At 30.6% G+C, this 13482-nt stretch overlaps 5 protein-coding genes across 5 annotated transcripts; 3 read left to right on the forward strand and 2 right to left on the reverse strand.

Annotated features, from left to right (window-relative positions):
* The first annotated feature begins 38 nt into the window (after positions 1-38).
* Positions 39-1060, forward strand: LOC108971945 (ATP synthase subunit s-like protein). Its single transcript, XM_018938310.1, has one exon. It carries the CDS (start codon positions 138-140, stop codon positions 993-995), a length of 858 nt encoding a protein of 285 aa, XP_018793855.1. The 5' UTR covers positions 39-137; the 3' UTR covers positions 996-1060.
* Positions 1009-1515, reverse strand: LOC108971946 (coiled-coil-helix-coiled-coil-helix domain-containing protein 7). The gene is made up of 2 exons (XM_018938311.1): positions 1256-1515; positions 1009-1201 (listed from the first exon to the last, which is right to left on the reverse strand). Exons 1-2 carry the CDS (start codon positions 1397-1399, stop codon positions 1088-1090), a joined length of 258 nt encoding a protein of 85 aa, XP_018793856.1. The 5' UTR covers positions 1400-1515; the 3' UTR covers positions 1009-1087.
* A 399-nt stretch (positions 1516-1914) lies between these two features.
* Positions 1915-7124, forward strand: LOC108971947 (phosphatidylserine synthase 1). The gene is made up of 8 exons (XM_018938312.1): positions 1915-2065; positions 2193-2689; positions 4943-5201; positions 5268-5720; positions 5788-5900; positions 5979-6189; positions 6256-6349; positions 7072-7124. Exons 2-8 carry the CDS (start codon positions 2406-2408, stop codon positions 7122-7124), a joined length of 1467 nt encoding a protein of 488 aa, XP_018793857.1. The 5' UTR covers positions 1915-2065; positions 2193-2405.
* Positions 7125-9685: 2561 nt separating this feature from the next.
* LOC108971949 (vesicle transport protein SFT2B) lies at positions 9686-11117 on the reverse strand. Its single transcript, XM_018938314.1, has 4 exons — positions 10956-11117; positions 10383-10552; positions 10184-10301; positions 9686-10106 (listed from the first exon to the last, which is right to left on the reverse strand). The coding sequence occupies exons 1-4, from the start codon at positions 11025-11027 to the stop codon at positions 9975-9977; spliced, it is 492 nt and encodes a 163-aa protein (XP_018793859.1). The 5' UTR covers positions 11028-11117; the 3' UTR covers positions 9686-9974.
* A 114-nt stretch (positions 11118-11231) lies between these two features.
* On the forward strand, positions 11232-12896 carry LOC108971948 (transcription termination factor 3, mitochondrial). The gene is made up of 2 exons (XM_018938313.1): positions 11232-12442; positions 12517-12896. The coding sequence occupies exons 1-2, from the start codon at positions 11509-11511 to the stop codon at positions 12792-12794; spliced, it is 1212 nt and encodes a 403-aa protein (XP_018793858.1). The 5' UTR covers positions 11232-11508; the 3' UTR covers positions 12795-12896.
* The last annotated feature ends 586 nt before the right edge of the window (positions 12897-13482 follow it).

Genomic DNA, 13482 nt, shown 5'->3' on the forward strand with positions numbered 1-13482 from the left:
AATTTCAGTGCTACCACTTTGACATAAAGAATCATCTGTTGTCAAAATGTTAACTATAGAAAAATTAATAAAACARCATTATAAGTTTGCGAAGTTCACAAATTTAATGCAATTTAGTTATATTTGAATAAAATAAAATGTTTCGAAATATTATAACTACTCCAAATCGACAAACCAGCATAGTCAATGCGGCGTTACGGTTAAAGCATTTTTCTGTACAGCCCAATACACCTCAAGAAAGTAAGAAAAGTTCTACGTTGGACCGTATAAAGGAAGAAATAAATGCCGATAAGGAAAGACTGCAATGGCGGAAACCAATTGGGAAAAGACCCGGTGATTGGAATAGTAAACTGAAAGCTTTTGAAGATTCAGAACAAACTTCCGATTATATCATTATGATGCAGAAACCGATTAACCTAAGCCCAAGCGCCTTAAAGGAATGGTGGCGAAAACGCAATGAACGTGTTGAAAAACATATGCAAAAGTATGTTCAGGAGCGACATGAAATACTAGGTCCCGAACTAGCTGCTGCACATTTCATTTTATATCGCGGTGGTGCAGTTAAATTCTTACACGAACGAGGATGGATGCGAGCAAACGAAGATGGAGAATTCAATTTGCCAAATAAATACCACCCGGCCTTCAAAGTCGAAGGGCTTCGATGTGATAACATGACTCTATATTATGAAGGAATAGAGAATTTACGTAATTTACAAGAAATTAAATTTCTGTCATTTCATAATGTGAACACATTTGATGATTGGTGTTTAGATCGTGTATCTAGTTCTGGGTTTCCAAAATTGGAAGTTTTAGATATTTCAAATACGAGTTGCACGGTAAATGGTCTTTCTTGTTTATACCGCATACCAACTTTGAAACTGTTAATTGTCAACAACCCAAAAGAAACGTTGGAGTTTGAATTAGCATGTTCCATGTTGCAAGAARTTATACCAAATTTAAAAATTGTCGATGCAGCATCAATACATGATTTATAACAAAAAAAAAAAAATTGTTTTAAAATTGTATATTAAAAATCATATATAAAAGTAACATCTTCAAACAATTTTTTTTATTGTTTTGATCTTCTCTAGTCTTTTGGTGGTTTGGACTTCATATATTCTGACTTGATATCTTCACGCTCATCTACAGGGGGTAAGTAGGGCACAATTCCTTTTGCTCGACGGTCAGAACGGACTTTATTCTGAAAAATATTTGCAATTAATTTAAATTTTTTAGACCTTTAATTCATAAATACCCAAAAATCCTTGCAATTGTTATAATTGGCGAAATATACTTCACATTTATCTCTATCGTAGTTGTATTTACTCAGGCACTTATAAGATAGTTCCTGTTCACGTAAACAGGGATTGTCACGTTCGGCATTCGGATTTCGCGGCATTTTAAGCTATTATAATTATTAAAATGCCAGCTGTTATATAAATTTAAGCATATTTTTTCGTAAGCGAATGATGCTCAATGTTTAGAATGAGTTAACAAGGGAACACAAAAATTAAGAATGTCAGAATAATAAACAGAATTTAAAGCAACGAATTTGAACAATGTTGTAATATCCTTTATTAAACTATTTATAAGATTGCCTTAGTCGCTAAAGYTGATACTTGTGTATTGTTAAGTTTTAATTTTATTATCCTTTTCATGACTAATAATAATAAGAAGAAGAAAAAACTCATTTCATTAGAAATTTCCATTGGTATGCTGTAAACAAATCATGTCTAGTCAGTACTTTTAGCCAGTTTAAATAATCAAAATAATATTATTTTGCACTCACGGGCTAGTTTTTAGCTCGAGTAGTAAAGTACACCTTTTACAACACTGCTTCAATAAATTTATTGTTCTCTTTTTTTTTTTTTTGTGTTTCAAGCGAATTCGTTTTTTATAATTATAGGATTTCGCCTCGTTACTGTCAAAATTTTAGAATCAGCAAGTGATAATTCTTGTGATAGTATTAATAAGTGATAACTTCTTCATCTTTTTACTCAATGTGCGATTGAGACACATGCTCATTTCCTCAAAAACTAGCRTAGTCTACAGTTGATGCTTGTTGGTGTGTTAAAAAGTAGTGATAAGATATCAGTTGTTTTCATACAAAATTTTCAATGAAAACTGTATTCATTTATACATATGTGCCTATTCTGAAAACAGTTCACTAATTTTTTTTTAAATTTTTTCAGAAACGAAAGTTCTATCATATGATATACGTTGGTGTTATTACTGAACGGTTTGTGTGACAAGGGGCGCGCATTGCGCAACTCCTACCAAAATTCAACAGTGACAGCTGGGTGGTGTGATAATCGGTGGTAATTGTATGGAGATTGTGAAAGTACACGTAAATTTTAAAAGTTGAAAGGAAATTATCAAAAAGTAATATCGTAATATAAAAAAATATGAAGAAACGAATGGGTGCTTCGGACGGCAACAGTTCGGCCGATGAAAGTGGCGCTGAATCTCAAATTGCAACSAATAGCAATGCTGTCTCCGCAAAATCATCAAAACCACGCAATTCCTCGTCTATTTCAAAAGATAAAGGACTGGACGAATACGCTGAGACGTTCGTCATTGTAAATGAACGGCCAGTAGACGACATTTCGCTTGATTTCTTTTATAAACCGCATACAATAACACTATTTGCAATATCGGTACTATGTATGATGTTCTTTGCCTATGTCAGGTGAGTGCGAAAACAATTATAAATATATATTAGAAATGTGAGCAAAGTTTGCAAGTGGCAGAAAACATGTGGGCAACTGCTGTATCCATTTCTTACAACAGAAATACAAATTCCTTCAATTATTGTTATTGTACTCGGTTGACATTTTTTTTGTTGCAATCCTTGTATGCATTTTGACGATGCCTTTATATTTATTTACTTTCTWCCGCTCTCTGCTTATTACACCTTAGCTGATGATCCGAAGTAAGTTTTACATTGCACTAAAAATGTATGCTTTCATATATACCTTGACTTATTGCCTTTCACTGCCTGTCAACAAGGTGAATGTATTTCTACATACTCGTACACATACATACACTCCTCCTTCAACATCATAGAACAGTRTTTAACTATTCTAGGCGGAACAAAACGTGCTTCCGAAAAAGTAATCAAAATTAAAAGTGAAAAAGCTCAAGTAATTTTTTTGAAATGTCTATAAAATTATTAGCCGGTAAATTTTGACTTACATTAATTCTAAAACGCAGCAATTGATGGTGCAATTAAAATTTTGTTACAACTTAAAAAWACCAAAATTGGATATAAAGTAATCCAAAAAATGCATTTGTAATGTCAAAAAATTCACTATTGCAAAGTGTGGCGAAATCAATACAGGATATGCAACAACAATTTAAAGGACAATTCTACAATCTATTAAACAAGTTCCCTTCCTATCAGTCCAAATGGATGCGTAAGTTTTGTAAAACTTATTACACATTAGTTTATTCCATAAGAAATACGATAAAGTAAGTTCGATTGCATAAAACCTTAATATGTACATATATTGCATTTTTTGTGGTATTTCTGTAAATACGGATAACAATTTAATAATCTTGTAAAAATTTATASTTGTATTGATTAAACAAAAACGAAAGCCGTTAGAATTTGTATGTGCTGATTATGAATCGTTTGAAAATAAGTTYATTTTTCTTCTTCTCAAATGAAATCTTCGCGAACTATACCTCACGTGTTTGTTTTGTTAATATTTGTGATTATTTTTTATTTATACTTTAATGGGTCACACGTGCCATCATGTCAGTTCAATGTTGGAATTTTTTCTAATGAAAGGTGGGAGTATTTGTATGCAATGGTGGTTTGGGAACTTAAGAACTTAATTATTGTGTAGAATTAATATATATTTAATCTTTTGACCTTTTTTTTAAATTAATTAATAATTAGATTTTTATGGGGAAAATCGGAATATAAGTATGTATAATTATATGTATTGTATACGATCTAATTTTAAAAAATATGTTTATATTTTTATTATTTGAAATGAYTTTTGTAAGACTCTATTGTGTATGTACATATATATTAATCGGCAGCGTATCAGTTACTATACAGGGAAATTTAAAAATTCAAGACCTAAAAAATATTCAATCAAGCACATTGCACGTCATAAAAATTTGACCATTTTTGTAGAGGTTGCTGACCTCCAAAATAAAACACATTTACTAGTTTCAAAAATGTTGATTAGAGCAGAACAAAAAAATAGATGCGGATCTGCTCGCATTCCATTTTCCATTTGCGGCCAAGTTACCCATGTAATATAAATAGTAATTTTTTATGTACGCTAAATTATCTGGCTCGATGCCAATATTTAATTACCATAGATATTATAACACTCACATATAAAGTATACATATGTACATTGTTAACATTGATTTACTTAAATAAGTATTTAAATATGTATAATCACAGGTGAGCGAAAATATGTTTGGGCATTACTTATGTTCGTAGATATGTACCTAATCTAATTTCCTGATTGGATGAGGTTTCCGCCTAGCAACTAGATATATAATAAATTAAAAATATTTAAAAAAAAATCAAATAAATGAAAATTATAGTTAAATACTTACTCTAAGAAAAAGAAAGGTTTTTTTTCGTTAACATCATTTTCAWATATTAATTCCCTATAAATAAATTCTAACGCTGGATTTATGCTACTGACACTAAAAAGATCAAACAATCAAAATTGACACAGTTATCAGTGGTATGATTATATTGTGAGCAATAATTCACTAATATTCTATGAAATGACTAACTCCACACAGATTAATTTAAATTATGTTTTTAACATAAAATAAATTGTAAAATATAGTTTGAAATATTTTTTTTATTATTTACATTTATTCTTAGTCTTACATTAAAAATTGTATTTTATTTAATCTTCCCTCTAATATATTACATATTTTTCTATATATTTAAAATTTACAGAAATGAAACGAATATTGAGGATAACATTTGGGCTGGTATCCTGTGTGCGGTGTTCTTCTTCTTAATCATCTCGTTATTGGCGTTCCCGAACGGTCCATTCACCCGTCCACATCCGGCAGTGTGGCGTATTATATTCGGCTGTTCGGTGTTATACCTGCTAATGCTACAGTTTTTCATGTTTCAAAATTACAAAACGATCATGAATATATTCTACTGGTTGGATCCGAAATTGGAACACTTCCACATCAACATGGAAAAGGTTTGTGCGCCATATAAAAGCAAATAGCAAATACCATAATTAATTAAAATTTATTATTTTTTTTAGGAATATGGTGCCAATTGCTCAGACTTGAGCTTTGATCGCATATACAGCACAATCGACGTTTTCGCATGGGGGCATTTTCTCGGCTGGGCTTTTAAGGCTGTGCTCATACGCCACGCTGGCATACTGTGGGCCATCTCAGTTATGTGGGAGATAACAGAAATAACTTTCGCGCATTTGCTGCCGAATTTCGTTGAGTGTTGGTGGGATGCGCTCATCTTGGATGTGCTCATTTGTAATGGTCTTGGCATTTGGGTGGGTTTGAGAATTTGTAAAGCGCTTGAAATGCGCGAATATAAATGGGCGAGCATTAAGGATATCTCAACGACTACGGGTAAACTAAAGCGTGTTGTCTTGCAATTCACACCGGAAAGTTTCACATCTATACGATGGCTGGATCCAAAATCGACAGCTATGCGTTTTGCAGCTGTATGCCAGTTGGTTATATTTTGGCAGGTATTTTCATTTACACATTTGTTTCGGCTTACAAATTTGTAGTAAAAGTCTCCAAAATAATTTATAGGTGACTGAAYTGAATACATTTTTCCTTAAGCACATATTTGAAATGCCACCAGATCATTACCTTGTTGTTGGACGTCTAGTATTCATTGGTCTCGTCGTGGCGCCCTCAGTGAGGTAAGCATTCATTGCTAGTTTATACAAATTTCTTTGCATTGTTTAATGTTTTGTGTTTACTTAATTTGTTTTGTCTAGGCAATACTATACCTACGTGACKGACACGCGTTGTAAACGTGTTGGCACGCAATGTTGGGTGTATGGCGCTATTATGGTCTCAGAAGCAATACTTTGCCTGAAGAATGGCAAAGAACTGTTCGAACGTACACAAGGCATTAATATTGTCTTGTGGCTAATTACACAAGTTATCTTATCCGTGGCCTTTGTTTACGGTTGCATGTTGTGGCATGTAAGTTTAACCTGTTGCACTACCTAACGTTCGCATATATATTTATTATTTTTATTATTATTTTAGCGTGCGCAAGACAAGTATAATAAGTCCACAGAATCACCGAGCAAAAAGGGCAAAACACAAAATGCTAATAATTCGCCAMAGCACGAACAAAAAGGTGAGCTATTATTAGGAATATCGTATCTGCTATTTTCATTCAGYAATATTAAGCGCTTGATCGTTTTGCAATGTAGAAAATTTCACTTTTCTTGGTGGGTTTTTGTTAATTTTATTTAAAACTATATTATTTTATAATTAATGTTACCATACTATATCACTGTCATTGCAAATTTTCGTTTTGTTTTAGTGTTTTTGCTTATTTTTTTATTTRTGTGTATACATTTGTAGTTGCATATAAAAATTTCGTTACTGTTCCATTGTACTACACACATTCCTATACTCATAYCATATGTATTTTAGTATATGTTAATATTTAAACTTTTCTCTTACTCACCAATTYGCTGCTTTTTGTGTCTACGTACAGATCACAACCAATTTTTGCACCTATTAAAGTTCACCTTATATCTACTACGTGAGCCAAGTCTCGATRAAGACTTAGACGACATTAAAATAAAAATTGTATAATCATAATTAATTCAATTAGAAATTTATGGAGGTATCTTGCTCTAAATTTAGCTGCTTTTTACGTCCGAATTTCGTTTTGCTAAAAAAATTGTCATTTCATTGTTTATATGTAAGGAGAACTAAAAATTAGTGTCTAAGCATAAACTAATCGGATACTCTTCCTTAAAAACATATTTTATATTTTGCTATAATTTCGCTTTGTCCAACCTTTATTTGATTTATGTTAATTTGATCTTATTTTCTTCTATTTTATAGGCAAGAAATCACCAAAAAAATCTCCAAAACGCAACGTACAGAAAATTGAATAAAATTTAAAACACAAACCTAAACAGAGACAAAAACTCAAATATAAAAAGAAACACCAAAAACAAATTTGTTTATAAAATACGACTTCGCTTCCCTGTACAGCAAAATGTATGCGTTCATACATTAGAAACAAACATAAAATCCGAATCACGCAAATATTAGTATTTTTTTAGAAATGCGTTCAGTATACAAAACTCACAATTTAAGCGTTTTTTTAGTTTTGAATTACCATGGGAAGCAATAATATAAATACAATGCACGCAAATGGATGTCTGTACTCATGAAAGTAATTGTAAGCCACCTAACAGCAAGATGACAAAAAGTTTGTTAAAAAAAACTATATCAAAGTCAAGTGTTGACATAATAAATGCAAAAAAAAAAAATGGGAAAATGTAAACAAAAATAATTTAAATGTAATGCAACACATTATATAGGTATATATGTGTATATTACATATATCTATATATGTATATAATAAATAAATTAAAAAATAATCATTAGTTTGTACATTAAAGTTTGAACTGGGCGCTAAATATTTATAAAAAAAATCTGAAGGAACTCTAAAAAGCAAATACATATATGTAAACAAATTTAAAAAGAATAAAGTTTAAAGGGGTGCTTAAAATTAGCGTAAAGCTTAAGGCATACTTAAAAAATGTAAAAGCAAATTATGTAAATATTTATTTTTATACAAATTGCCTAACTTATTTTTCATATGCACATGGCATAAATTTGTTGTAATGTCAGGTGTGTATAAGTTTTTTTTAAAGAACAAAAAACGTTAAAAGCAATTACGCTTTAAAAATGCAAACAACTATACTCAAACGCAAATGCGCTTTAAAAAGACAAATTAATTTAAGTCAGAGTTTACATAATATCAAAACATGTGTTTATAAATATAATATGTTAACGTATGTAGCAATTAGCTGCTGGCTTTGTCAACGGTTAGAAGCACGTGAATTGTAACTAAGATTTTTTAGTAATGATATTAAAATAAGTATGATRAAACAATTTGAAATGAACGTAAAGGATGTTTTTAAATTAATTAATTTAAAATATGCCATTGAGCTGATAAATAATAAATTTAAATGCTCAATTGCTTATTATAATTTTTAATTTTGTTGTTAGAATTGATGAGCAAATACATTTAAAGTACCATACTTATTTATGGTAGTGTAATTGTTTCATTAYTATATCGAAATAGCAAAACGTTAATTATAACAATTAATTATTAATTCACAAATTTTAAAATAAGTAAATAAAATAAAAACAAAAGTTGAAGTACGCGCTTTTGTTTTTATCTGCTAAGTGGCATCCTTGCATTGACAAGCCAACTGTTAAGTGTTATAATAAATAATATCAACAAATTAARCTTAAGGCGACTGTCATTGTTATTGAAAACTAGAAAAAAATTTTCAAATTACCATAAAAAAAAGGCAAATAAGTGTATAAAAATAAAAGAAATAGATTTGTTATACACCATAGCGTTAAGAAAAAAATATAAATGAGTAAGAAAATGTAAAAAACTATACATGCAGCAAGGAATTCGAAACCCGTAAATTGAATAAAACTGACACTCACAAATGTGACATTCCTGTAGGAGTGTACCCTCGGCATGATATTTCGAAAATTTTAAAATCTAGCTAATAAATGTAAAAATAGTTATAACTGCTAATTTGTAACGCTCACTATAACTGATACAAACGAAATTCCATATGCCATACAGTCGCATATTTCAATTTGTTATTGAATAATAATAMAAATTTCAGGTGTTAGAATAATCTATAATTGATTTCATATATTATGAAATGCAAATATGTTTGTACTGTAACCAAAGTTTGCCCTTAATTTAGTTTAAGTTTGGTGCAAAGTGTTCGTACTTTCGAAAAATAGTTATAGCTAAAATGATTATTTCTCGTTTAGAAACCAAAATAAAGATAATTTTAATTAAAATATATGAAACATAAATTTGTGTGATATAAGACATTAATTTTCATTTGAAAACAAATAAATAAAATCTATTTTTCTTAGATGTGAGATACCACACTTTAAATTACGGCAACAAARATTTATATACATGATTTATTTTCCTGAATGATATGGTGGGTTTTTTGCTTGTTTAATAATAATTTTTTAGCTTTCAGTTTAAAGTTTTTATTATAATTAATACAATTAGATTTATCAAAAATATACATAAATACATATGAATAAAGCATTTTGTAAATATCAGTGTAGGTTTCATAAAGTTTAGTTTAGCTTAAAATTAGGCCAATTGTCATATAATGAATCGTATATATTTTTTTCAGTTGATATATTTTTATATGTATCAAATTATAAGTGATCCGTACAAGCCATTTATAGCATTGTTTTGGATTGCAGCCGTTGCCACATACATTCATACATGATAATCACACATGATACATTTATGTATATGATATTAATAATTAATTTGAATATATAGTATACTTTATTTTTGAGTTTTATAGACAATTTTAAACTGCACTGAAAAACTGCAGTAAAATAGTAAATGATGATAACAGGCAAAGTCAATACAGCAAGCAAATACTGTTTCTCAGCGCATTATAATTTTGCAAAAATTTATTACTGCTATAAATGTATATATTGCAAATGTGATTTTAACGTTTTACGAGTTAAAAATTGAAATCATATAGTATACATATGAGGTGTAAATGCTGAGGGACTAAGGGTATAATTTTATAACAATTAAACTGAACTTTTATAGTAAATTAATTATTATTTAATGCAAAGCTTATTGTGTATTAGCAAATGATATTGTAGATAGCTTTATACTTGCTGTCTTCGCACCAAAATATAATTTAATAAATTGCTGCTTACACATCAAGGCAAGCAGAGACGGTTTTCTTTACGGCATCACGAGCATATGGTATGTAGGAGAGAGAATACCAGGTCATAGCTAATGATTGTATGATGATAAAAATTAAAGTCAGACCGGCTTTATGAAGCTGCGTTGTTAATGAAAAGAACAAAAATAATTCTAATAAAACCATTTAAAATAATAAAAAGAAAAATATAAATATACCACAACAGCAGCTATAAAGGTCATGACAATGGCTACAAGTACTATGCAAGTGGCTATTAAACGTGTGGATGAAAACATTTTTTTTATTTGATTAACTGGACCCATAAGAAAGCATGTACTGAAAATGAAATTATAGCCATGAAATTTTATATACATAACAAATTGCATTTAGAGCGTAGATATCTTATCGTTTACATACCTAGCCATTGATATTATATTACCAAGCGTATAAAAGACCGCAAACACAACAACGCCTCTGTGTAAAAATAGGGCCAGCGAGCCGAGAAACGATAGTAAGATGCCAAGTACGAAACAAATGCAAAAGCCTTTGATGCGTGTCGACCAGCTAAGCGTTGACATCTCATTAATCTACCATGAACACGATGCATTGTAAATACAATTATAATTCATTGATTAGCATGAGGTTTCAAATAATAAAAAGAAGCTTCAAATAAGTTTGGTATTCGCAATAGCTTAGGCATAATGACCCTATTTCTTTAAATACGTCAACAAAAGACGCCCACTATATTCCCTATGGACCTACATTAGTAATTTAGATACTTCCTCTAAACGTTCGAATTATTTACCAGCAAACCAAATTGCGAACACTTGTTGCGTCAACAGCTGCTATTGCAACAGGYATACTTTTATAACATATCAATGGAAATATCACCACAAAACAATTATSTGGGGCTTAACTATTTTTTATAGCAATTGTATATGCTAGACTTGAATACATAAACTTTATTTTAAATGCAATATGATACATTACCTGTGTGATTATGCTACTCTCCTCCTCCGGTGTGGAATCATTTCCGTTAAGCACTCGACGCAATTTATCCATTTTAATAATATTTAATTAATAGTTTATACGTACTTATTTTCAAATAGGATCTGGGTGAAACGCAAATACCAACTAGTAAAATTAAAAACAAAACCGAATATAAAATTACAACAAAACAAAAAGAAATTACGGATGACAAACAATCGCTTCAAATGGAAATGTCACTTTGAGCAGACAAATGCACATACATATTTCTATTTGAAGTGTCAAGTTAGTGTTGCTGTTGTGTTATTCACAATTCCTATTTTTTATACATCTTYATTTGGTTTTTAATTAAATTATTTGTACATCTAATTCAAAGTTTTCTACATGTTGAGTAAAAAAAGGAAAAACGAACCACAAATGTTAAGCCGTAAAAGTGCTATTATTTACAACACTGCAGTAGGTACGATGGAATTATACCAGGTGCTATGCCAATCATATGCGCACATGTCCTTCAAACGTCAAAAACAGCTGTTTATTGTTTTGCTAAAGTGGGAAAATGTTAATTTTAAGAAATTTACGTTTTATAACAAAAGTTACAAAACCTGATGTCAATTTATTAAATAATGCCCCACGAATTGTAAGGGGACTGCGTAGTCAAACAAGACAACGACCTGATATAAGTGTTTCTAAAGGGATAGATGAAGCTAATACAAACCCTACTGCACAAGGGCTACATGACGAACAACATGCACAAAGCGGCATTACGGATACAGTAAATAAATATTTAAAAGATGAACTAAGACAGATTGAAAATGCTCAGTCAGCTGATGCCACCACCACCAACAATAAGGCTACACACAAGGAATATAAAAATGTCAGTGCCGAGGATGCCGATAATAATGCATTGTCCATTGGCGAGGCTAAAAAAGATTATGTGCCGACTTTCAATTTAGCAGCATATGTTAACAAGTCGCCAACGTTGCAGCAATTTATACAGCTCGGTGTTGATTTACATAGCATTGAAAGACGTAAAGGATTGGCCAAATTTGTGTTGGGTTTAGAATTTGAAAAGGATGTGAAACCGTATCTGTACTTTCTACAAGATCAAGGCGTTTCACCTGATGTATTTGGTGAATTTATTACAAAAAATCCACTGTTTTTCAAAATAGACCTAGATGACTTGCAAACACGCGTCAACTATTTGGAATCCAAAAATTTTACACCAGATCAAAGACAACGTATATTTACGCGCAACCCCTTTTGGCTGATGTTCTCAACGCGACGCATCGATCAACGACTGGGTTATTTTCAAAAAGAGTTTCGATTAAATGGCGATGATGTACGCTTTTTATCATCGAAACAACCCCGACTAATAACATATAATATGGAGCATATACGCAAATCATCATTTTGTATACGAGAAGAGATGGGCTTTGATCAAGACGAACTTAAATGCTTGCTGTTAAACAAGCCACGTTTGTGGATGATGGGTGAGTTCATTGTTCCCTTTTACTTTCCATATATTTTTTCTCAACTTTGTAAAAGTAATTTTATATTTTGTTAGACTCAGATCTTCTCATTGAACGTTTTGCTTATGCACACCAAACTATGAAGCTTTCGCATGATATGCTAATACAATTCCCGGAAGTACTTTCGTCGCGGGAATTTCGCTTGCGACAGCGACACGAGTTTCTCGTTACACTGGGTCGCGCACAGTATGATCCTGAGAAGGATTTATACATATCTCCAAGAGATTTGGTCAGTGGAAATGATTACCATTTTGTGCGCAATGTCGCTAAGAGTGATTTGGAAACTTACGAACTTTTCCTTAAGACGCGATAGTAATGTATACATACTTGAAATAATATGAAATGTAAAAAGTCAGTGTAAGAAATTTAGTTTAGAAAATAATAAAGTTCAACCATATATATATACATGTACCAAGTATATATATATACATTTATTTGTATTTGTTGTTGTCACCACAGAACACATTTCACGCATAGTTTTGAGGAATGCTGCCGATAGTCCTTAGCCGGTTAAAAATCTGGGTCGATTTCGTTTATGTATTCACAAYTGTCATGGGGACGGTTTCTATGTATTATATTTAATAGTATCTCAGCAAATATTTTTATAAAATTGAGGTTCACAATTTAAAACGCCAAAATCTTCCCTTATTATCAATCGTATTTAGTAGTTTTTATTGCATTTTTTATATTTTTCCATTTATCGTTTCTTTATTATATCAAAAATGTCTATAATATATTTAATAATATAATTATGCATGTACATAGGTATGTAAATATATAAATATATGTATATATTAGTTATATGTACGAATTGTATGTATGTATACAGGGGGGTTTGTATGCGTAACGGGTTTTTATTTAGTTTTGTATGGTTTATTAAATTCAATTGTATTTCTTTAATTTCCAAAAATTAAATTATAAACATTTTTTTTTAGTTTGGATATATATATACATATAGTATAGTTATAGGTATTAAAAACATTGAGGTTATTACCCCACGC

The sequence above is a fragment of the Bactrocera latifrons genome, unplaced genomic scaffold, assembly GCF_001853355.1.
Source record: "Bactrocera latifrons isolate USDA-ARS-PBARC rearing strain unplaced genomic scaffold, ASM185335v1 scaffold_37, whole genome shotgun sequence".
Classification (NCBI taxonomy): domain Eukaryota; kingdom Metazoa; phylum Arthropoda; class Insecta; order Diptera; family Tephritidae; genus Bactrocera; species Bactrocera latifrons.